This window comes from Cydia strobilella, chromosome 16, assembly GCF_947568885.1.
Source record: "Cydia strobilella chromosome 16, ilCydStro3.1, whole genome shotgun sequence".
NCBI lineage: Eukaryota > Metazoa > Arthropoda > Insecta > Lepidoptera > Tortricidae > Cydia > Cydia strobilella.
Genome location: NC_086056.1, coordinates 15183202 through 15206005, shown reverse-complemented (window position 1 = coordinate 15206005; position 22804 = coordinate 15183202). Strand labels below are relative to the sequence as shown.

The 22804-nt window shown below is 36.5% G+C and overlaps 1 protein-coding gene across 1 annotated transcript in view; it reads right to left on the bottom strand.

Annotated features, from left to right (window-relative positions):
* The window catches only part of LOC134748148 (homeobox protein homothorax), a 333582-nt gene that overhangs the window by 148614 nt on the left and 162164 nt on the right, over positions 1 to 22804 (bottom strand). The window contains exons 8-9 of the mRNA XM_063682855.1: positions 22094 to 22102; positions 3478 to 3576 (exon numbers count right to left, since the gene is read on the bottom strand). Coding sequence (XP_063538925.1) covers positions 3478 to 3576; positions 22094 to 22102 — 108 coding nt within the window. The remainder of the gene's footprint in view (positions 1 to 3477; positions 3577 to 22093; positions 22103 to 22804) is intronic.

Here is a 22804-nt window from a genome sequence, read left to right as displayed (position 1 = left end):
TTAACTTAAAGTACCTATTCGAATAAAATGCAATTATATTATTTATGTCCAAAGCAGTACATTTATGTTTTGTGGCTTTATAGTGTAATAAACCTTATAATCAAACTTAGATATGAATAATTAGGCACAACTTCTCATTTACTTTTAAAAACTGCCTGACATCCATTTTTACATATTCTACTTAATAATGCCCATACGTATTACAATTTAAGCCGTTTGTGTTAAGAATATTACTAAACACTCTAAACAGTGTTGTTTCTTTGATTTTTTAATGCTAGGTATATACGATACTAACTATGTTGTGAATAATTATAATTATTGATACATATATTTATAGTGTTGTTTAGTGTGTATTTATTTTAGAGTGTTGGGCTCTAAAGGTGACGGATGAAAAGAGATTGCATGTAGCGAAGATGAGAATGTTAAGATGGAAGTGTGGTATCTATGACGAGAATGGATAGGATAAGGAATTATACACGGCGGTTAAAAAATTAGTGCATTCCCGTTGCCAGGGAGGTTTTGGGATTATACTACGCAACTTTTACTATGGAACCAATCCCAAAACCTCCCTGACGGGAGGTACGAGGAGAGGAAAACCGAGGAATAGGTGGATGGGCTAACGCAAGTGAATAATGAGATGACGGGCGACAGAGGTATGGATGAAAGATACATTCTGCGCCGACCCCAAGTGAATGGGACAAGAGACAAGGGCAAGCGAATGATGATTATACATATATTTATAGGTTATATTTAGAATTGACCCACAGTGTGATGACCTTGCAAGATGGATGACACTCGAGCGCCGACGCTCGATACAATCGATGCATCAGCTCGTTACCGCATCGATTTAACTGTCATCGGAATCGATTGTTCGGGGCATGGCACATTGCGTCCGATTCGAACGTCGCTCCGAAGTTTGAGCGAGACAAAGCTATGCGCGTATTATAGCGACATTCCGCTCGCACAGCGCATGCTCGTTCGTTGCGATTGTGCCGTGGATAGAAGTCAAAAATAAATGGGTTTCGGGGTAGTAAAACGGGTCACTCCCGCAAGTTTACACTTTTGTTGTTGGTGAGTGACCCGTTTTAAATATTTTAAAATGTTTTAGTTTAAAAGACATGTAGACTTATTGCAGATTTAAATTAGCTTCTTTGGTTTGTGAAATAAAGGTTCTTATCCTAGTAACCAAAATTACATACTTGAATTTGGTTTGCTGTCTATAAACAAAATAAAACACCATTTAAAAAATTCTAAAAATGGCAAGATTTAAATACCTACCTTTCAAATAACTTTACCTATCGGTACCTAACTATAAATATATATTTTCCTTCTGTATAAAATTATACATAGCAATCCTATTACTGTTATTATTTTAAGATGGGGTTTTCTGAGGGTCCTAACTTTTACATTTAAAATGCAAAGTTATTAACTTTAAATTTCTAGTAACCCGTTGGAGAATCGAACCCACTAAGCAGGCCACTCAGCCTCAATCTAATCTGTTCTTATTTTATCCTTATCGATAGCGATAGCGTTATCGGTGACCTTGCCAAGACAAGATTGCTCTCCTTCGCTATGATGGATGGGTCTACGGATATATGACTATAGTTGCGATAGGTACTTTTTGTTTCTTTTTAAGTGTAGCTGTTTTCCCCTTTTTTAGGGTTCCGTACCCAAAGGGTAAAACGGGATTACTGAGACTCTGTCTTAAGAAGTCTGTCCGTCTGTCACCAGGCTGTATCTCATGAACCGTGATAGTTAGACAGTTGAAATTTTCACCTGACAGTTGAAATTTTCATTGCCGCTATAACAACTACTAAAAAACAGATTAAAATAAATATTTAGGGGGGCTCCCATACAACAAACCTGTTTTCTTTGCCGTTTTTATAGATAATGGTACGGAACCCTCCGTGCGCGAGTCCAACTCGCAATTGGCCAGACACAGATAGACAGATAGACAGAGACAGACAGCGGAGTCTTAGTAATAGACCCCCGTTTTTACCCTTTGGGTACGGAACCCTAAAAAATACCTAAGGTTTGCGATCCGATCCGGATCTAAACAGTTTCTTACTATGTTATATCTGGATCGCAAACTCAACATACACACTTAGGTATCTTTAGTTCAGGTAATAGACTTCAACAAAAACAATTGTAGAAGTTTAATTACTTTTGTTTTAAACAGAAGTTTCCAATGCATCTCATTTACACAACATCAGAAGCAAACAAGTTTCATGGTGCTTGGGAATATTAGATTAGATAGTATAAGAAAGTATAAAATGGGTGTATTTCATCCGCTATCAAACTGTTTCGCAGTTTGGCGAAGTTCTGTATTAGTTATAAGTGTTATTTGTTTCTTAACAATACATCAAGAAAAAAAAACCTAGGTACAGTTTGCTTGATACTGACTGCTACCTATAACTTACAGCGGCAGGCGGTTTGCCGCCGTCACTGTCACATTTCGCAAGAAATAACGGAAAAGATCATGCGCGCCAAGTGTCAATTTTGATCGAATTTTGTCGATTTTTATTTATTTTAAAAACGTTACCTTACAATATCGAAATTCGAAAGCTATGAAATTACTATTTAAGTTAAGATTGTTTTTTCTTCTTTTTTTGTTTATAGTATCACATAATAAATAACCGGGTAAAGTTGGATTAAAAGTCCGAGTTAGAGGTTACTTTGGGAATTAATTGTATCGAGCGAAGTGTCATAATTCGTGTATCGGAAGCTATGATATTAAAGATAATATAGTCAAGAACTTCATATATTTTTTCCACGTCTACGAATATCAACGCCTCTTAGAAAAACATGATCATATAAGGAGATTTTTCGCCTTCTAGCTCAGGGAACCGCCTTAAGCCTTAGGGGGCTTTGTTCGCTGTCATAATTTTTAGAATGTATATGCTTTGTGTTAATAAATAAATGAAGAAAGAAATACTACTGTAACATACCTAATATACTCGTAAGAAAAGCTGGGCTATTTAAGTTTTTTCCACGGTCGGATCGTTAGTCAATGAAAATTCATATAAAATATGTATTAAAGACATCAGGAATCACAATAGGGTTGCCTTTAAATCAGATCAGTTTCTGTCAAAACGATTAGTAACTATGGAATGTATATAAAATCAGAGACGAAATACACGTGACGTCAGGATGAAGTCACCTACGTTTTTTAGTTGTATCCGATTTATTACATAGAAATTGTGTCAAATAGTAGCCTACGTTTTTCAAAAAAAATAAAATTCATGGTGCTTTATTTCGTGAATGGTGTGAAATTGATTTATTTTAACCTTTTGGACGCCAATGACGGATATATCGGCACCGCAGGCCCAACGCGAAAGATGGATTAATCGGTCAAAGGCCACAGAGCAACATAGACCTACGTGCATGTGCATAAAGTTCAATTTCAGTTTTGACGTTTCGGTGACGTGGCGTCCGAGTGACAGCAGGCAACATCCTTGTGTAGTATGTTGAACTTACCAGGGTATTCTCCCGGGCTGCCTAGGAACACGGAGGAGTAGACCCGCCGCGCCACGTCGGGCGGGGAAGACCACTCGCGCCGCGACGGACACCATTTGCCTGGAACATACAAACATACATCATAAATAAATATTATAGGAGTCTGTCCAGATATTCTAGGTTATCACAAGAGCGATAGGGAGGCAGATAGCGAAATTTTGATTTTCGTCTCGTGGTAGGCCCTCTGGTGATGGACGGTTAAGCAGTATAGTGTGTGAGCTATATCCTGCTGCGCAATCATGCGAGGCGGACTGCAAGGTACAGTCTGGCAAAAAAGAGTAGAAATTAAAAAGTGGCAACACTGTAGTGTCGTCCCGTTTTTCTTAGATTGATTTGAAAGGGACGACACTACAGTGTTGCCACTTTTTAATTTCTACTCTTTTTTGCCAGACTGTAGGAGTGTGAATGGGGGGCTTATAGTCTGTCTTACACAAACCGGGCTAGTCCCACAGTAAGCTTAATAAGAGTCGTGTTGCGGGTACTCGACCTGGGACATGCTGCTTCATAGGCAGGGTCATTACCGACTAGACTAGGAGGCCGATATAATTAAGTTCCATGAGACTCAACCATATTAACATATAGATACCGGGTCACTCACAATATTTCGTGAGTGACTCGGTATAAATATATTAGGTAGTAAACACCCGTATTGGTTGATCGTTACTGCATGCAGTGTCTTTTCGTGAAATAAGTTGACTACTAATATCACCGTATGGAATATTGTCTGGAATCAGATCCGTCGGATCCAAATTCCACATAATTTGGACCCGGATTGCAAACTATACCTAAAATATAAACACAATACATGTAATAGGTAATGCACTGAAGATTTGTTAAATCTTTATTGGGTAAGTAGTTGATTTATTTGCCGGTCTGGTAGGCACAGTAAGTGCCCCAACTTATAATAAGTACCCTGGCTATCTAGAAAAGTGGATACTTATGTTAGGGCACCGACTGTTATAGATACTGCTTTTGGCTGCAATTATTAGATACCATGTAGGTACAACACCAACTAACTTACATACATGTTAAATTAGTTGTCTGAATTCCAATAATTTATATAAAATTGACATCTTAATAACAAAACTTCCGCGAGACACAGACATATTAAATATATTAATAACGCGTCACTCACGTACGTTTTTCGACTTAAATACGTGAGTGACCCGTTATTAATATATTAAATATAAAATTGACATGTTAAATTAAACCATTCTTCATTAAATATCGTCAAAATTTATATGGCATAAAAATAATCCTTATGTTATTTTTGTTTTCGTTTGTCAAAAAAAATAACAGCACTGCACTAGCACAAGACCCTCCGCTAAAAGCCATTATGTCTACACATGGGACGATTCTCGCCCAATTCCGATTTAAGAAAAAACTGCTACATTAGTCCTCCCGCCTATCTAATGGATTCAGCCAACTCTCACAGGACCCAAGCGTCATTACGAAAAAAAAAAGTCCTGAGAGAACGAAGGTGTTGCCAGCAACACCCTCTGTTTTCTTGCTAGGGGAGGCAATATCATACACCATTAACAATTTTGGAGCTTTTTTAACGGTGTCACAGAGGGTAACATGCGTCATCGTATCTTGCCAATAATAATATCATAATAATATGCCTTATAGCTTTGCGAAATTCAAAACTGGTAACCTGATATTGCAACGCAAATTTTACTTTACAATTTTTACAAAAAGTCAGATCTCTAAAGTTAACTCTTCTTCCTCGCGTTATCCCGGCATTTTTGCCACGGCTCCTGGGAGCCTGGGGTCCGCTTGACAACTAATCCTAAGAATTGACGTAGGCACTAGTCGCTTGTAAGCACCCAGAGGGTGAACTAGGCCTTGTTAGGATCAGTCCGGTTTCCTCACGATGTTTTCCTTCACCGAAAAGCGACTGGTAAATATCAAATGATATTTCGTACATAAGTTCCGAAAAACTCATTGGTACGAGCCGGGGTTTGAACCCGCGACCTCCGGATTGAAAGTCGCACGCTCTTACCGCTAGGCCACCAGCGCTTCATGTTAACATTAATACGAATATCTGCTATGATGTTACAAATAAGTAGGTACCTACGTATTTAGTGCTAGTTGCACCAACCACAATAGGCTAGATGACAAATTTTCATTAATGGTATCAATCGATCAGGTTTATTTTTAGGATCAAGTGTCTATATGGGACCCATTGCATTAAAGCAATACAAAAGTCAGAAATGATGGTCAAAGTCCGACCGTCGTACTTCACTCGCGAAACGCTCCTAACATAACGATAAGTGATGGCTTAAAGGAATCGGATCCAGGCCATAATTGTAAAAAAAAAAGATAAGTGAACGTGACGGTCACTGAGAGCCCATCTTGAATGTATGGACAAAACAAGAAACTTGGGTTTCATGCAATACTGACCCTTAAATGTCATCGTAACTTCTGGCTGTCATTACTTAATACGATTGTGGGTTAAACAAGTTTTTTTTAAAATAGTGAGTCTCGTGCTGACATGGCCGGTCAAAGCACACAGGATACAATACGCATGTACTCGTAAGTACATGTGTATGTAGGTATAATAAAAATAACCTAGCAATAATAAGGTCAAGCTGCACACCACCGCTAGTAAAATAACAAACAACAGAACTGTATAAATGTTTAAAAAATACCACTTATGCTGCTCTTTTTATTTTAATTGACGAATAATTACGAACGCTGCGTTAGTTGCCGCGGGGGGGCAAAAATCGAACTTCGAAAAGAACCCAACCGCCATTATTTTTACCCGCTTTATTCCTTTTTCGAAATTCGAACAAAGCGCTTGGGCAATGGTGCATGTATGATTGATAGCGAGCGACGCGGGCGAAATGAACATTCGATCTTTGAAAATAAAAGCCCTTGACCTCCGATCCTTTTGTTATTCAAAATACATTTTTGTTATCTCCGCTACATCCATGCTATTCCAGTGCAACAATTTTATCGTGACCCCAAAATTACGCCCTAAAATCAAATTACATCGTTGAAAAACTCGAAAATTACCCCATCACGGTAAGAAACAAGTTAACGCCATAAACAAATACTAAAAATCTGGTAACCGAAATAAGGCGGCACTCTAAATAAGAATTAAAGTAAAATTGCTGAGGTGTGACTCCCCCGGGTAGGGTAGGCGAAGACGATATTCATAACGCGAAAAATTGTAATAACCTGCTGAATATCAGCTAGGGCGAGGTGGCGATGCCGCGTTATTTATAGGAGGGCGACTGGCGGGATTTGTTAAGGAAATTGTCTAAATATGCCCGTTAGGATAACGCATAACACATCTACATCCCAAAGAGATATATATACCTATAAACACGATCCTTACAAAGGCTTCTAATTCCAAATGATACGCTACAATACCCCCATTACAGAAAAACAATGGCCGTTTTACAAAAACATAGCAATTACACATTCATAATTCTTTTTTCACGATACCGAATTAAAACAATTGGTGGCTCGAAAGCTGTTTTGATTTCTATCATTCTTGAAACGGCGGATTTGTGTTCGGGCAACAATCCGTACTTAATAACAGTGATTGCGTGAATCGGGAATTAGATCTTCCCAGGGGGCGTAATCCAAAGAAACCTACAATTATTTTTACTCGATAATTACTATTAATTATTGCCCGAGCGATTCTCCGACTCCATTCGAGCTGTTTCGGGCTAAAATTGCTCCGGTTCCGAGAAACGGGCTTTTTGTTTTAATTCTGTTTCATTGTTAAGTCGTCATGTGGTGCATTTTTGCTTTTTACACACATTTTATTCCGCTTTTGTCTTTCACTTAAAAATATGTCTTGATAGGATGCGTTTAGAAAATATTATCATGCGGGTTTATTTCATTAACCACTGACGTTACGCATATCTAAATCATCATAATTTTAGTACACACGTGGCTACCACCAGTTTGGCACTGACATTAAACGCTATCGAGAACATACTTTCTATGCATCTAGTTCGTACTCGTATATTAGTAAATTACGTATTAGCGTATAGGTATGTCAGATTTGACACTCAGTGATTCATGCTACGGGCTCTAATGTTTTATTTAACTGACTTGGAACATAATAACGATTAGCATGCACGTTTTAAGAGGCCATACAACTGAATAAATTAAGGAAATAGTTAAATTCTCCATCTTAAAATACGTTAAATATATACATTTCCGTGTCCCAGGTACCAGGGTGTAAGCACCTGCCAGGAGTAGCCTGCATCCGAAATATAAAAGCAGCCGAGGATGTCCCTCTTCTCACGATAAATCACTCGGACTTTTTCTGCTCCGGAGAGACACCGTGTTTTATGTGAGCCTGGTTTAGTCGAGGCTCCTTGCTTATGTTTTTTTTTCTCTGTTATTTAGAAATGTAAGACGGTTTAGTCTTTAGAGACTTTACGGTAAACACTCCAAACTTAAATAGGTAGAGGTGGTATAAAAAACATTGGCCTCGTTATATAAAATAACTAGATAATTGAAGTAAAAAGCCCGCATAAAGGTAGATGACAATGTAATTTGTAAACTTATTTGTATTTGCATGAATATCTAAAAACCCTTAGTAATAGTGGATGGATGGCCTTAATGACATAAATTTGAATCTGACGCGCACATTGTACAAAAATAACATTAAAAGTAGCAGCTTGTATGCACAAATACGCTAATTAATTTATAAGTTAATTAATACAGAATTCTAAACTGTAATACAGAATTCGCTTGAGAATTCCTGAGCTACTCCAGAGGCTTTTAATGTATCCTTTTCACATTAAAAGAACAATTTCTAAACCTATAAAACATTCAGTTGACATAAAGTTGCATTTTAACTTTAGAATCTAACATTGCATTTGACTGTCTAATAACGACTCATAATTGTTTTCCGTCCTCTCAGCAAACATATAACCTGTCATACTCCCAAACTATCCAAAGACACTGTCTAAGTGCCTATACAACCTCTATACGCCGGGTATAAAGCAATTTCCCTAATGGCCGATGGCTCTGCTGATCCCGCCCGTGCTTGTATATAGGTACCCATATATAACCTCTATAGCTTTCCACGCGTCTAATGACAATTCGTGACATAGCGTCTATAAAGAATTCTGTAAAAGTGATCTCATGTGAGGTTATCTCCTATTTCTCTATGATAATAATGACAGATGTCATTTTAAAAGACACAGAACATCTACTTAAAAAAGGTGTACAGCAAAAGTCTCGTGCAATTATTTTTTTACGACTATAAGAGTAAAACTATTGTGTGTAACAGGTTAAATATAGTTTAATTAACCATTTAAAGCCTTATTTAGAGATTATAAAAACTCATGTTGCTTACTTGTTAATCTATATTTTAGCATGTAACGATGTTTACTCCAAGTAGTCGTATAAAAAGCCTCTAAACGACCTAAAGGTTTTAGCACCTGCGTGAGTAGCCGGTAAAAACATTCGGCCATTCTGAACAGACGTATGTCCTCGAGCGTGCGTTTGGTTATAAGCCTTTTTATATTAAAACTAGCTTTATAAGGGAATATGCTTGTTAACCTACTGGTAAACGTGGAAAATGTCAAGTTTATGTTTTACGTTTCTATTTATGTCTTAAGAAATTACGAAGCTGTAGGTATATTTAATTTACTTTTTATGGTATCGGAATTATTCTTATTTGGTTATTTATTTTAAAGTAACATAAATTTGACAAATTGGACTTCATAGTGTATGGTCTGGATTGAAATATATCATTTGAGACGCGACTTAGCTAAAATAGTATGGCGTCTTAATCGTCTCATGACATGACACTGTAAGAGTTTATCCAGTATTCACGTAATGTAAGTTATCTGGTATCTTTATCACAACGATAACTATCGTAAAAGTTATAATCTACTCGTACTAAGAAATGTACCTATTTTAGTTATTGAACGACCTAATTTCAAGTTTCAATGGTTTGGCTTGTGAAAATTTTGAAACGGCACGGCATAAGTTCTCGAACGTTCCGTATTCAAAATACCTACTACGATATTTCATCGCATAGCAGTCAGCAAGCTCAAAAGCCTTCCATGCCAACTTCGCAAGTCCGCCATTACGGACGAACCTGAAATTTCCACGTCCCGAACTAATAAACCAACAAAAATGCATTTTTAAACTGAAACTTACCTAATTGCTACCATTCGCAGCTTGAAAACTAATAACTCTAACCCGAAGCAATAAGACTTACGGTCGCTTAAACGGAATTTGTATTTACTGTCTTATTGGAGTTCAAACTTGACGGGTAGACTTGGAATCGTCATAAGACGGCTTAGGGGCGTCAGCGGAAAACGCGTTCTATTTTGAGTCTGTTAAGGTTTTGTTTTAGTTGGGTGAGGGAAGGGTCGTTGGCTCAAGGGGTGGTTCCTGGGAATCTGACGTATAACTCATCCGTAGGTACGGACGGACGGATCGATAATATACCTACCTATTAAGCCGTGTTTGTTTTTAGGCGTCTCGCAGTTATACGTATACACGTGTAGGCATTGGAGGAAACTTTAGGTGAGGTGAAAGATAACTGTTTCATTTCTTGGAGCCCGGATGTTACATTTAGACCAACTTCCTGAACCGGGACTTAGCGTTTCAGGAAACAAGTTTAATTGAACTACGTGTATGTATGTATGTATGTATGTATAAACACTTTATTGTACGAAACACAGAACACAAATATCTTTATATTCTAAGAAAAGGTGTCTGGTTATTAGACGTGTTAATAAGCGTTAAAAGGAAAGGATAAAAGAAAAACAAGAGTCATTAAAGCTTATATCTCTGTTATGTAGAGATTTAAACGCACATGTGATGCATAAACCTACAACGGTAAAAGTATCACCAAAAAATCATAACTCCTATCTAACAAATACAGATACCATAAATGATTTAGAGCATTTCAAAATGTGCCTTCAGAGATAACTATTATTTCGTGGTTCATTGGATTTCTTTCAAGTTCTTCAACATTATAACGGTTAAGTTTTTACATCACGTATTCCAAGACACGAACCTTCGCAGCATGTGAGCCTCTCCTTATCTGGTAAGAAATCGGCCCAAATCCACCGTTTTTACTCCACAGCGCAAAAACACCCTTATTGTTCCACAGTTTAAAAACAGAACACCGGCCGCAAACGAATCCGAAATAAACAAAAAGCAGAAAACGAACAAAATTCAAACATCGAACACGGGAAACCGTTAAAGGTTCAATGGCCCCGAAACCATGATGGCGGAAGGCTATCCATAACCGGGTGACAGGAGCTCGCGTTTTTCGCCCGACGTTTGACAGCTGTCAAACGCGACCTTGACACTGCTTGACAATCATCGATCATGGGTCACGGTCGCGGTAGGGTCAACGGTATAATATATATAGATTAGACAGATTTGAATTATCACCTAGACCTATTTAGGAGTACACTGTATATCTATTTAGGCGCTGATCTTGAAAATTTGGTCATGTTGGATTGAAACACAAGGGATGATTGCTTCCAAAAATTCACAGTGAACCGCTAAGAAAGTCCTTTTTGTACAGTTGAGGGGCGTCGCGATCCTTATATAAATTTTATCTTATTTACAAAACTGGAGTCAAGTTTTTGAAGTAATTGGTTCATCTTCTGGTTGGAATAAATATAAAATCAAACATGACCCAAAAAAAATGTATACAATTTTCCATTGGGTTGCAAAAAAACCGGATTTTCGTAAGTGCAAGATTTTTAGGACATAGTGTGCCATGACACCTAAATTGTAATGAGTAGTTCCATTATTCTTTACAATATAAGCGTAATTTCTATCCACCAAATTTTATCGAAATCTGACGAAACATCAGATCTAACATCAAAAAAAAAAATCGGCCGTCGTATTTTAAAGCCAAGAGAATAAATTGAAATAATTAGTGACGTTTTCAAGCAAAAGGTACCACATTGTCGCTTACCATATGGACGAAATTTGCTTGTATCTTTATACAAATAACCTGTCAGAGCGTCCTTATGGCAAGCGACAATGTGGTACCTTTTGCTTGAAAACGACACATTTACAAGCAGTTGTAGATTTTTTTTTCAAATACGCAGTACTATTTAAATTTAATCAAAGCCAAGCATGTTGTGTGCGACGCATAGCAAATCGTACCCTCGTGATAGTAAACGGTGTCCGTAGCCCAGGAAAGCAAATTATAATAGGATATGGTAAATCTCAGAATAATTCCAACTACCTTATTCTGAAATGCCTGGCAAGGAAAAATTTTACTTATATCCTATAAGTTGGTTGGAAACTTGCCATAAATCAAATTATATTCAACTATGCATGAAATACAGGTAAGTCCTGTGAGCTCACTCTGATTTTACTTGCTAACTTCTAAAAACTTTATAAAACAAAATTGTATACGCAGCTTTTTAAAGTTTTCTTTTTAGGTTCTTACCAAAAGTTTGGCACTCGGGACTCAATTACTAAACTAAGTCAAGTTGGTAATTAAACACTTCTGATGTATCGTAGTAGACATTAAGAACGTTGCATAGTCATGTATCTTAAACATAATCCTCAGAAGTTGATGTCGATCGTCAAACTTTCTACCTACCTATCGTTTTCTCCAGAGACCTTACAAAAAAAACTAATGAGCCTAGTTACGGCTAAACCGTAGCCGTGAAGACCATCTCCGGCAGTTCCTGAGCGGTCCAGCTGACATCCCTCAGCTCGTCCGTCTCCTAACCCGCGGGTACTTCCTCCCAACAGTAAAATCCTCCCAAAATCAGTACCGGCCTAAAACGTACCCTACCCAACGACGTATTCGTGTACTTGCGGCGGAAATTACGGAAGAATAAATTTAGTAACTTATTTAAATCACTGTTTCATTTATTCTCACCGCCAACCCGTAGCACTGGCTATTGGATCGAGTCGGATGGCATTTGCAATGAAAAAGTGTGTAAATGGAAAAGCATGTATGTCAAATTTCTGTGAAAATATGTCGTTTATATACACCTCAAGTCCTCACTTTGTTCTGTTAAAGTCGATGCAAAGTTAGCTTAGACGGGCTCTACACAACCTACTGTATTTTCAGTGTCTCTTGTTCCTCCCTAAACTTTAACTGTTGTAAGTACACTTTGTGTCTCTTGATTCTCTGTTTTTCCTACATTCTACTCTTAGTGTAGTTTCCCATGTATCATGTTCCTCCCTAACAGTTCCCTCTAAAAAACTAAAATAGTGTAGTCCGTGTTGTAAGTGTAGTGTAAACTATGGGCGTGGTAATGGTGTTCTGATGATGACCGTGAGGGGAGTCGCTCAAAAAACGCTCCCGACTTTTCCAATTTTAGGGGCTACTTTATTAACTAGCGCACCTGCTTTTTGTTAAACTAGGAGATTGATGTGTAGGAAAAGTTAGCAATAACATTGTTAAATGTTCATGTGTTCATTTATAACAGTAAGTCTCTTTTTTTTTGTTACAGGTAAATGGAGCAACACTACAAAATTTATGGACACAATTTGAAAAAAAAAATTCACGTGTGTGGGTAGACTTTAAAGATGGCTAACAGTAGTTTGATTTGAACCTAGAAACATTTCAGTAATATAATATTACCATTAAAAAATCATCCACTGCACGGAACTGCCCAGAGCGGGGCGAAAAAAAAAAGAAAAACACCACGAGTCGAAATGTGCTCGTCACGCGGGCTCGACATACCGTGGCGGTACCATTTTCATAAATTTCACAACCCTAACGCACAACAATCAAAATTCACCTTTATCGAGATTAAATTAGGGTCGATTTTACAAGTTGAGCATTATAAGGCGTTTTGAAAATAGGGCTGGCGCTCGTATAAATGCGGAACGTATAGAAAAATGTGATTACTCATGCCGACGCCGAGAAAAAAATTACAAGCGGGTATGACACGGCCTTACGAGGGAGGCACGTTTTTGGAGCGTAGGTCTCTGAGTTTATGGGTCAATGATCTTGGCTGATTAAAAGGTTCAAAGGTGATATATTGGTGGGCTTTGTTGAAGGTATGCGTGATTTTACTGAATCGATACAAGATTTTGAAAAGCCGACTGATTACGAAAGAAAAAAATTACGGCGTTTCTTTGACTAAAAGGAAGGTAACAAATTAAAATTCTGCCGTTTGGCCTGTAAACTGTGTCAATATCTATTTTAAAAATAACAGTCTTTTCATCGGTCATTCGAGTATCTACTAAAAGAAATATCTTCGAACATATACCTATAAATACGAAAACCAAAGTCTAGGTATCTAAGGCAGTAGCAGTACATACTTTCAAAGTATAGTGACAAAATGCTCGTTCGATTATAAAATAGAGATTTACCAAGTAAACTGCTGAAATAACAGAAGTTTCAAACTAAACATCGTTGTTCAAATTTAAAAGTATCTATGACTGTTTTGCAGTGGGGTGTAGTTTCGATGACAACGCAATATCGTCAGCGGACTAGTTTGTCTTTTCTTAACAAGTTTCTGTTAAAACTTTAAGTTTGAGTGTTTCCGTATAGAGAATTGTGAAAACTAGCACTTTTACATTGTTGTCTGTGACAGGAAATTCGACAGCATTTTGTGACAACCCTGGGTTCCTACCTGTTCCAAAAGAACAGTGACATGTTTGAAAATATACTTTTAATTTAGACAAAATAATAGCAGTTCCATAGAACTGTCTCGATTTAATAAATATTATCGAATCGACGCATGTATTATGAATATCAATATAACTTAGATTCGAGTTGGTATAACTCGTAAAAACACCCAGCTAGTGAAAATGATGTTAGCGTTAAGTGTATGGTGGTAGTTGTTTAGTAAAGTATAAGTATGAATGTTTAGAGCAATGTCAACGGGGTTCATAATCTCTTCTCCATGTTGTGTTATTGTTCTGAAACTGCAAGGAATATACAGGGTTTTTGGTTACATATAAGTAGCAACAGAACGACGTTCGGTCAACGTTCGACGTTGGGTGGACGACATTCGGAAGACTGCGGGTCACTTCTGGATGAGGTTGGCTCAGGACGGAAATAAGTGGCGTACTCGAAGAGAGGCCTATGCTCAGCAGTGGGCGATAGAAGGCTGATATGATGATGATGATGATGAGCAACACAATTTAAGAAAAACTGCATAACTATGAAACACTATAGGAATCTTTCCAATATCATTCCCGATACAATCCAAATTACCAAGCTCATAGCTTCACAGAAAGTAATTAGCAACGTCAACGTCTGGCAATGGCACCCCGGCGGGGCATCCTCAGAGCATCATCATTCCAACAGCCTACCAAGCCCGAGTCTTTCAAAACCAGCATAAGAGCATACAACTACGCATGTACCTGGAGGTCAGGTTATAATGGTGGGGTTGGAAGATGGAGTTGGTGTCGGTTGTGTAGGCGATGGAAATGTAGGCTGTCTGCAGCAGTCTTGAACTTGGATACATCGCTCTTATGATATTATGATCCCCTGGTTGCTTAGATCGAAATTTGATATAAATATGTACACGTGAAGCATCTAGTTATAATATACCAATAGTAAATTATTGATTCAATTCAATTAACAATAAAAAACCTGGCCATTCATTGTTTGTGATTCGTGATCAGCAAGGCTTTGTCAAGTGCTTACAAAAACAAATCAGCTATAGGATTCGTCAAATCAAATGAATGCGCAACAAGCTTTGCAATCTTAAACACTAAATTAAAAGTCTATTTAATAAGACTCGAGTCTGCAGTTATAATTGAATCAAGCTTTAAGACTAGTCTAGTCATGTCAAAACAAGAGTCTTTCTTGCTTAAGTCTTCTGTGTAGATTTTAATTCTTACTAAAATTAAATTGTTCTGCAACTATCTAGACACTTTTTGCTACACAGTGAAATTTTCAGATAAACATTGGTTGATTGTCGCTAAAGACTGATTTCAATTACCTACATTTTTGGGACAGGACGCCTTGTTGAAAACCGGAAATACAGACAAAAAGCGAATTGAGAAAGATTGGACATATGAAAAAGCCCTGTGGTACACCCCTTACCTATTTTGATTCTTAAATTGTTTCCTTGTTATCTATACATCCCATTTTACTTGAAAACGGTTATTTTTTTTACAAAAAATCATAGTGCGTTCTAGCTTCGGTTGCGCTTAATACAGCCAAAAAAATTTGTATCCAAAAAATATACAAAATAGTATATAAAAATGTGTGCATTATTAGATACACTACCAAGGTCAGGGTCAAGAAAATTATCCTCAATGGACTTTTTACAATCAGAAAATATATTTTCATTTATTTTTCTGTAACCTCTCTAATTTCCCGGCACTCTGTATCATTAAACCCCCTCAGGTGGAGGGGTGGGGGGCGCCCTTCGTAACTAAATTTTGAACTGTCACGCAGATTAATGACGTTAGACCGCGCGATACGCTAATGCTTCCATAGTGTGGATACGGGGTTTGAAATTCGAATGTGGCTTGAAATAGTATTCGTTAGTGCACTCAATAAAAAAAAGCTATAAAGAAAACAAAATATTAACCTTCTTATTCGAAAAATCTAGCAACCTCTTACAAACCTCTGTTCCTTTTTCAACAAACAAAAATGTGAAAATGACGGTTTGATACAATATACGGTTTGTCAAAGGACTAGCTGTCTCATTTCAAAAATAGACAGAGATAATCATATATAGTTATCGGTACGGTTTTTTACTCACTATTATTTTTTGTCGCTTTTTTAAGCGACTAAAAATAATAGTGAGTAAAAAACCGTACTGATAAATATTTTGAAATATGTCTCACGATAGTTTAAGTGCGAGAGATAATCATACTATCTTTGTCTAACTCTAGTACTAGCACCCAGAAGAAAAGGATGAGTATAGTTTTTTTGTTCTTATTTACTGCCAATTTGGTTTGACCAACTATAAATACAAATACAACATCTTCGAGATTAATGTGAGACTTGGTACATTTAAAAAATTGTGAAAAATTAACTTCATAATCAAGAGGCGAAGATTACTTATATGTTTACCATTAACAATGAATGATTATAGGTTCCAAGATCAAAACCAATTTGTGAGTTTTCTAAGGCATATCCACATTAAGCTCACCCTAGCGAATGGATTTCCGAAATCGATCGGTCCAAATGCTCCGAAAATATTCACAGCCAGCACATGTCGCCCGGTGTGTATGTATTTTTGTATGCCATGTGTTTAGGCATGTGTTCACGTTATAATGTTGTGTTTTTAAAGTTATTCTTAATGTATGATGATGATATAAGTTTTATGGTAACCAACTATAGTTCAGTACTATAAATATGGTCAACAAGTTCAAAACGTAATTAAGTATCAATACTAATGTTTTTTTTTTTGGTTGTGCCTGACTTGCCGGAGTTTTTCCTTCCATGGACCTGTAAAGTAGTTTGAAAATTGTAATTCATTTATGCTCGGACTCAACTCAACAAAATATGCATGTGATCAAAAAATATGTATGTGCAACAAAATATGTATCCTACAAATCATATTTTTTAGCTAAATACATTGTATGGCTAAAATAATGCCCAATATTTTAACCATAAATTATTGTAACATTATTGTTATCTACGATACGTTTTAGCAGCCACTAAAATGAATTTGTACTAAAATGTAACCAGCTGTAATAAATAATTACAGCGAGAAAAACCGCAAAATTGCCCATTGTGCACAGATTAAAAACACCGCCATTTAGACACTAAACACATTAATTAAAATTAAAGTGACATTTGGTAAACAAATGGGAAATTAACGGAACCGCGATTTATCGGCCATGGCGGATACAGCCATTAGATAAATATTCCACGTTATAAATAAACCGCGACCTACCCAACTTGAATAAAAACCGTATTATAAATTATGAAAAACATTACACACGAGCCACGAGTAGTAAACGTCACTACGATCAGCTGATCAAATATATTGCTACTATAAAAAGTGAAAACGCGCACTACTCTGTGGCACCAACCTCTATCTCGCTCGCGCTACCCTAATTTACTCTTGTAAAAACGAGACAGAGCGCTCGTAGTGCCTCCGCCGCGTAAAATGATATATTTAATGTCAGCTGCGTTTAGGACCTCGTGAGTCTACAAAATAATAGATGGTCACAAATAAATTACAGCGAGTGCATTTCTGAACGAAATTCGGCCGGTTGTCGACCTCGCGCGTAAATCATTGCGCGGCGTGAAGGTCGCCATCTTGGAGTGTTTCAAATTTGAATGTTTTTTGATTGCCGCTTTTTTGAATATCAATTGTTTTGTGGATTGTTTAACTATGGCGTTTTTTCTACTGTTAAAAGAGTAGACTGATAAATACCTATCTAAATAATACAGTGCTTATTGGTGAGTAATTGTATGTTTTGCAGGTTCTTGCATAAATTGCATTGGAATCTAGAATAACCTAAATTCGATTAAATTTTTCTTTAATTATATCAGAGTTTACAAAGTTATATCAGGTACTTATTGTCGATTTATTATGATCTCCAAAAATGCCGTCTTCTAGTTACAATGTAAATTTAGTAGGCATCATATGGTACCTAGGTAATATGTCTGTATTATAATAATAATTACTTATATGGTCTCATGTGGTTTATCATAATAAAAATAGTTAATTTTTCGCTAAGAACTGCCGTTTTAGGGTTCCGTACCCAAAGGGTAAAAACCCTATTATAGTAATCCACTCCACTCCACTCCACTCCACTGTCAGTCCGTCTCTGTCCGTCTGACCCGTCTGTCACCAGGCTGTATCTCATGACCCGTGATAGCTAGACAGTTGAAATTTCCACAGATGTTGTATTTCTGTTGCCGTTATAACAACATACTAAAACAGAATAAAATAAATATTTAAGTGGGGGCTGAAACGTGATTTTTTGCCGTTTTATGCGTAATGGTACGGAACCCTTCGTGCGCGAGTCCGACTCGCACTTGGCCGGTTTTTTCTCTGTGTGGACTTTAGGAAACTTGCCTTCATAATTATAAAACAACTCTGTATACCAGACTAATAGCCATATCTATCTGGCGACGCCATCACGCGTCATATCGCGTCATCGCTTTAATGGCAATTAATTGTAATTACGCCTTTTTAGTTTTTACTGACAATTTAGCATTTGCACATTATCAAATTAGCTTCTACATCTGATTATATTTACAACACGCATGTTGAGGTTTTTATTTTAACAAGTTTTGCTGACTCGATTGCATTTTTTAAGGTAAAGTTACCTTTTTACTGGATTTGGATTAGGTATAAGTATGTCTGAAGTATCTTGTAACCACAGCTATGCTCATTCGTTTGATTTGATTTTGTGCGACAAACGAATTATATTGTCAGTTGTTCGGAACTGTCAAATTTTTGTACTAACTGACAGGCCGATATCGTCCGGCGGACTGATAGTCAGTGGGCCCCTTTACTGACAGGCTGATATCGTCCAGCGGACTGATAATCAGTGGGCCCCTTAAAAGACGTATAATCTGACGACTTGACGAGTGTCTAATATACGTCCCAGTGCAACCATAATATCGATAAACTCCGTATATAAATAAACGGCGGCTAATTTCGTTTTGTTGTCGATATCTATTGGATTCGGATGCCATTAATCAAAATTGGGGTTCCCTAGGCAGTGGTGCTTATTGTCCGAAAGGGTTCGATTATCATCAGCAACCAATTGTGTGATGTTGTTTGTGGTTACAGTGATTTCAGAATAATAGTATATGTAATATTTTTTTATATAGGTAAAAAGTAAACAGGGAACCAAATTGTGTGTGGTGAGTTATAGGTTATACTTTTACTATGTGATGTGACCAACGCCGCTTTCGCAATTAAAGTTTTGGCTCTCCCAAGGAATAAAATAGTAGATTGTGTCACAAGGGAGCAAAATTGGGGCATTTTCTATGAAAAGGGACCTTATTGTCGATGGCGCTTACGCCGCACAGCGACGCGCGGCATTGTATTGTATTCATATCGGAGCATCGTTAATAATGCTTTATAGAAAATACCACAATTACACATTTACGGAGATTGCGTATAATTGAATCCTAAACGAAGCGAAGGATCTCTAGATGGAAATAATTTTGCTACCATGTGACACATATTGCTTTTCACATCACCTATGAGGTAATTATAATGTTTAAAAATATTATTCGAGCTAAAAAAATAATGCGCAAAAAAATGTAAAAATAATGTCCTAGAACAGAAAAGTGTTACTTTGATCCCTCCTAGCAGGGAAGAAAAGTGCCACTTTGATCCCTCCTAGCAGGGAAGAAAAAGCCCTTTTTCGAATTGGTGACGTGAAAAACTTATTTTTAATACAGTTGCTCAAAAAGTGCTACTTTTCGTGGCTGTTTAGCGTGCGGAAAGTTGGTTTTCGCGAACTAGTGCTTTTTACTTTACCATTTTTTTTAAATTTATACTTGTTCCAATTCATGACTACTTATTGATGAATGTTAATATTAGTTTCCTTTAAACGTCGCAATCAACATAAAAACCTACTGTTATTGTAAGAATACGAAAAATATGCATATTTCATATTTTATTACTTACCTCTTCATCATTATAATTATTATAACACGTTTATTTTTTAATGTTGAAAAACCGTTCTTAATAAGTTGTCTGAATGGAACGGAACGCCTGTCAAAGAAGAGGCGTATTTTCTTACTGCAAGAATGTTTTAAGTTTCCAAAGGCAACATTCGATATTGTTTTTATAAATATACGATAATAATCACAAATAATCGTAAATAACGATATTTAGGTAATAATAGTACAATGTTTTAATATTTACAATTGTTTCTGTCTGTGAACATGCATTTGAAAAAAAAAAAACTTTCATTGAAGTGGATTCAATAATAATAACAAAATCTATTCTAGTCGAATAAAAGCTAGAAAAACACCTCTTCATAATGTCAATGTCAATGATGTCAGTGTCACAGAATTAATAATATAAAAGTTTCGAATTCCATTCCTTACTTGTAGCTTTTCTTATTTTTTCGCAACTGTATTAAAAAACGTCGTTCGAAACACGTGCGGATATGTCATTCTTCACTCGTCCCGAGTTATCTCGGTACTCGTGAAGTAATGACATACTTTCCGCACTAGCATCGAAATGTACTATTCCTTTCCCGGTACATAATTTATTTCCATCCATAGGTACAACATTTCATTTTTAATCAGTTTTGCGGTTTAAACGTAAAGTGGCAACAGACAGACAAAGTTACTTTCGTATTTATTATACATACTATAGTATAGTAGATATTCTAAAGTCTTCTGACTTGATATGATAAGAACAATAAACCACTTCAACTTAACACAAAAACATATTGATTTACTTATAAAAGATTTATTACACTTTTTTATACCTACTGAACCCTTTCACGCACACTCAGATCACAATCGTTCAACGAAACAATACTCATTATACTCATTATACCTGTAATTAATATCCCACAGATACCGACATGAGCAAATCAACAACTTCGAACATTCACCTTCTCACTCACACCCGCCAAGACAGACAGAGACGTACGAGTTCAATTTCGAACGTCCATATTTTATGATAAATAGCGAAGTGTGTTTTCGTGTTCGATTGATTGTTGGTTTTTATTTTTAATTTGTTTTCACGTTCTGAATTTAAACGGGTAATTTTTGCAAAGACGTATGGTTTACTTTTATTTAATTTTCAACTTTATATGGTTGGAGTACAGTTATTTTTTAAAGTTATCGATTTTAAATGATCAAGCTTGCAATGTTATGCCTCGATTTTAGTTCTGAATTTGAAATTTAAAACGTTTTAATTTTGGAATTGGGACGCGTTTTTAAATTAATTTGTCAATCTGCCGTTTTGCATTAAAAAGTAATCAAATGTACAAAATGATTGGCTATCTGTGTCCTTTGGATAACTTTTTAAGTTTTACAGAGACTTGAGACTTATTTTTAAGTTATAACAAAACGTGCAGTGCTTTCATGTACTGTGTGGATTATGGTATATGTTTGTGCTGTCCTCTGTTCTCAGGTGCAGGCATCAAAATACTTGACAGGCGAATTTGTGCCAACTGCCATTAAATAACAGAAGAAGAAGAAGAGACTTATTTTACGAAGTTACGTTTGTTTTAAGACTAAATAACTATTATTAGACCTCGGAAATATTGTCATTATTATCCTGTTTGAGAAGAAAACTACACTAATTCGAATTCAATAAAAAATAAACAGTGGTTTCGACCCCGTGTCATTTTACGAGTTTACACCGTAACTTAATTACAGCAGAGGTGATTTTCGATTACACGCGTTCGGCTCCTATCGAAAACGTCATAAATCACATTTAAATCTACGATCGATTTTCAACCTTAACCGTGAGGTTTTAAGTTCTTTTTTGATTTGTTGTAAATCGGGTGCGTTCGAAAGCTAATAAATTAACATGCTTTAATGACCCAATCAAAGTTTATGACGCTTGGCGAATCCCTCCTGACTCCTGGGCTCCTAGTCTTCAAATTGACTTATTTTGCGTATAAATATAAAAAGCGCGTTCTGTGCATAATGATTTTTCAAGTTTTATGAAGATTGGAATTTTTGTTAACACAAATTTTATGTGTAGTTTGATTTACGGTGTTACTGCTGACTCACCCATTGCATCTGTAACAAGAGAGAACACGTCATTAGAACTTGTGACCTGGTAACACTAAACCAGAAAATTTCAAGTTAACATTTAACTTAAAAAATACGCTTCCATCACATTTCATTTCTTAATTTCTATAAAAAATATTGCTATTACTTGGAGCCTTACGTGTCCCACTGCTGGGCAAAGGCTTCCCCCAGTTTAAGGTACCATTTAAAAGAAGTAATTGATTTTTGTAATAGTAATGTTTAATTTAACTTTCAGTTCTTTTGAATCATACATAATATACGTATTTTACTTTAAAAAAAAAGGGTTACTTTTAGAGAAATTTCCGACTAGCAAGTTTAGTGCCCTTTGCATTCTTTTTAGATATCTTAGCCACTTAGGATACAAAACCGGACAAGTGCGAGTCGGACTCGAGCCTGGTGACAGACAGATAGACGCACAGACGGACATACAGAAAGAAGACGGACAGTGGAGTCCTAGTAATAGGGTCCCGTTTTTACCCTTTGGCTACGGAACCCTAAAAAGTGGATTGCTATGATGTAAATATTAAAAATATACTCAAACACCCAACTTGTCACTAGAAAAAGGCGTAAATATAAATTGTCTAGTTTAAGTATAGCATAAGTGTGTAAAAAATAATTTGTAAACCCTTGTTGTGGCAATAAATAATTTATCTATCTATCTAAAATTAATTACTATGGGAGATCAACCCT